The sequence below is a fragment of the Brassica oleracea genome, chromosome C9, assembly GCF_000695525.1.
Source record: "Brassica oleracea var. oleracea cultivar TO1000 chromosome C9, BOL, whole genome shotgun sequence".
Classification (NCBI taxonomy): domain Eukaryota; kingdom Viridiplantae; phylum Streptophyta; class Magnoliopsida; order Brassicales; family Brassicaceae; genus Brassica; species Brassica oleracea.
In genome coordinates this window covers 9,632,518-9,635,869 of record NC_027756.1, presented here as the reverse complement: position 1 = coordinate 9,635,869, position 3,352 = coordinate 9,632,518, and the positions used below count along the sequence as shown (strand labels likewise).

At 42.4% G+C, this 3,352-nt stretch overlaps 1 protein-coding gene across 1 annotated transcript; it reads right to left on the bottom strand.

The window, feature by feature from the left end:
• On the bottom strand, window positions 1-2,444 carry LOC106319102 (hsp70-Hsp90 organizing protein 2). The gene is made up of 7 exons (XM_013757337.1): window positions 1,541-2,444; window positions 1,179-1,467; window positions 1,023-1,108; window positions 722-945; window positions 565-631; window positions 415-474; window positions 1-308 (listed from the first exon to the last, which is right to left on the bottom strand). Exons 1-7 carry the CDS (start codon window positions 2,384-2,386, stop codon window positions 195-197), a joined length of 1,686 nt encoding a protein of 561 aa, XP_013612791.1. The 5' UTR covers window positions 2,387-2,444; the 3' UTR covers window positions 1-194.
• Between the last annotated feature and the right edge of the window lie 908 nt (window positions 2,445-3,352).

Genomic DNA, 3,352 nt, shown 5'->3' with positions numbered 1-3,352 from the left:
TTGTGGTTTTGTTTGGTTCATTATACAAATCTATTAGACAAAGTTATAATTTTCTAGTAAACACTGGATATGAGAAGAAAAATGTTATAACAGAGTAAGCAGTCTGGAAAAATGGGAAGAACCCATCTTTGGCTCGAGTCACAAAAGGTAGAAAAAAATCTGCGAAATAGAAATTGATGTCTTTTCTTATGGATTTACTTCATCTGGACGATTCCTGAGCTGATAAGCTTTTGGATTTTGTTCATAATCATCGGGTTCTGCATGTGTTTTTGTGCTGCTGCTGGGTTTTCCTGGAGATCAGACAGAACCTGTTCAAAGAGAGCAGTGTTGGAGTTTTGTGAGACATCATCTGAACCAAACATTTGATTTCTGAGTTGAGAAATCATCTAGAGAAGTTAAGTTTTGTCTCTTTACCTGACTCATTACAGGATCTGTGAGAATGTTCTGGATCTCCGGGTCTTGCATTCCCTTAGCCTGCACGAAGAGAAAAAAAAAACAAAATCCCAATTTAAGTAAGCTTAAACTCACAAGGAAGACGTTCTGTAACAGTAGTTAGAATCTAACCTGTCTTTCTTTCAACTCTTCGGGAGTAAGGTCACCACGGTTTGCCTTGTTGATCTGTTGTACACATCTGCATAAAAAGTTTACAACACATTACATAGGCTACTAAGATAACAGAATGAATAAATCTCTCTCTGTAACTTTTACACGTATATTATACCTTCTAACACCGTCAAGAAGCTCCTGATTGTTAGGATCATGTTTGAGACCCTCCTGGTACGTTTCCATTGCGTTGTCATACTCCTTCATGAAGAACTGGACCGCACCTTTTCTGCTGTATCCCTTTGAGAATGTTGGATCAAGCTCGATACATTTCTCTGCATCCTTCAATCCTTCTGGCATTGCCCCCAGTTTTGTGTAACATGCAGCTCGGTTGCTATACGCCTATGTGACATTCAACAGGTCATTTAAACAATCAAATAGAGAAACATTTTATACACAACACTGAATCAAGGCCTTACTCTCGGATCTTTTGGATTCCTTTTGATAGCTTCGGTATAATGCTTCACAGCATCAGGATACTTCTGCTCCTTGAAGAACTCATTACCTGTATATTACAAACACAACAAGATGTTAGTTTTATGAGATTATTTCCTCGCATAATACAAAGCATATACCTTTCTCACGCTCGGCATCACCAATAGCTGGATCAAAATACTCCTGCTGCTCCAACTCTTTCTTGGCTCTCTCTGCCTCATTCAACCTCTTCAACGTGTCAGGGTTACGGTGCTCCGTAAGAGCCTTCTGGTAAGTCTCGATGACAGGTTCATAGTCGTTAGAGACTTTAGCCATCTTCCCGAGAGCAGTTCCTTTCCTAGTCAAAGCTTTAGCTACCATCTTGTAATCTGACCTAAGCTCTCTACCTCTCTCAACCGCCTTATCACAATCCTTGATGCACTCATCATACTGTAATCACACACATTCCACATTTTTAGACTCTTAAGCAAATCACTATAGACTCAATCAAAGGTAATATTACATTTCCCATCTCGAGATGAACAGCAGCACGGTTCGTGATGTAAGAGATGTCTTCATCATCAATCTCCATAGCTGTGGAGTAATGCTTGATAGCATTTTCAAAATCCTTCTTCTTGTAGGCAGCATTCCCCATCTCTTTCTCCTTCAAAGCCTTCTCCTTCCTCTCCTTCTCCTCTGCAACCTCCGGCTCAGGCTCAGGCTTCTTCTCAACCTCAGGCTCATTCACAACCATCTCATCCTCCTCCATAGCCTCAGCCTCATCACCAGCCTGAGTCCTGATCTGAACATTCAACAAAACGCCAAGAGACTGCATCACCCTCTGGTCTTTCAAGTAGAGATTGAGATTGCTAGGGCTCCTCTGTATCTCCTGCATCATGTTAACAAAGTCAGGCTGCTTCAGAAACCCTCTCGTCGACGGGTCAGCGCTCAGCTTCGCCCACATCTCGGGGCCTTTGAAAGCATCCCCAAACGGATTATTCTGAGGCGCGGCGGCGCGTGACCTCGACGACGCGTCTGCTAAGCCTGACTTCAACGCCTCGTTGCTCGGATCGATCTCGAGCCCCTTGGAATAAGCATCGGCCGCTTCTCCGAACTGGTTCAGCCCCACGTGAGCAGCGCCGAGGCGGCTGTAGCCCTTGGCCCAGTCTGGTTTGAGTTCGACGGTCTTCTTGGCGTCGGAGAGAGCTTCTTGGTATTGGTGAAGGGAGGCGTGGGCGGCGGAGCGGTTGGAGAAGAGGACGTGGTTGGTTGGAGATAGGTTGATTGCGTCGGTGAAGTGGTTGACGGCGGAGGTGAAGTCGCCTGAGGAGAAAGCTGCGTTGCCTTTGGCTTTAGCTTCGTCGGCCATGGTTGAATCTGGGAGGTCTCTTTGTGTTCTTCTGGAAAGTTCCTTGCGGGGGAGAGAGACTACAATGGGGTTTTGGTTAAGCGGACTGTTTGGATACGAGTATAACAATATCCGGGATTAAGAGTTTGTTTTTTTTTTTTTTTTTTAACTTCAAACTTTTATTAATTAGGAAGAGTTAATATAATCTTCATGGAGAAGATTAGTAATACAAAAAGGAACATAGAAGTTAAATTGAAAACTACAATTGTCTGGTAGTCTTGCTTTAGCCAATCTATCTGCCACCTTATTAGCTTCTCTTCCTGTCCATGTAAACTTGATCTCTGTAAACTTCTTAGCCCACCAATTAATTTCCCTTGTCCAATTATAAGCGATAAATTGCAGCTTCCGATTGTTAAGAACATCAATAACTTTTTTATTATCACTTTCCATATGTAACTTATGATATCCCTGCATCCAGCAATGTTGAATAGCCATTAAAACCACTTGTAATTCGCTTTCATAAGCATTCTCAACATGTTGGCCAATTACTTGTGCAGATCCTTGATAAACTCCTTTCTCATCTCTTAAAACCCAACCAGCTACACTAGCACTATTGTTGCTTACGAAAGAACCATCAGTATTACACTTAATCCATCCCATCAAAGGTCGCTGCCACTTGTTCATTCTTGTTTGTGTAGTTCGTTGTTGTCTTTGTTGTAACGGGAATATAGAATCCTGATTTGTTGTTCCTTTCCATTCCTGAGCATCCAACTTAGCGTATTGAAGAGATTGTCTCCACTCAATTTGTTTACGTTGGAAAACCAGAATATTGCGAGATTTCCATAATCTCCATAGAATCCATAGGGGCAAGTCTTTAAAATGTTCCAAACTGGGAGCAGAGCAAATGGAAAGACAAGCTTCAATTTTTTCTTCAAAGGTCGTCGATGGACTGTTGATAGTAGTATTAGAAATACCCGAAGCCCGCCA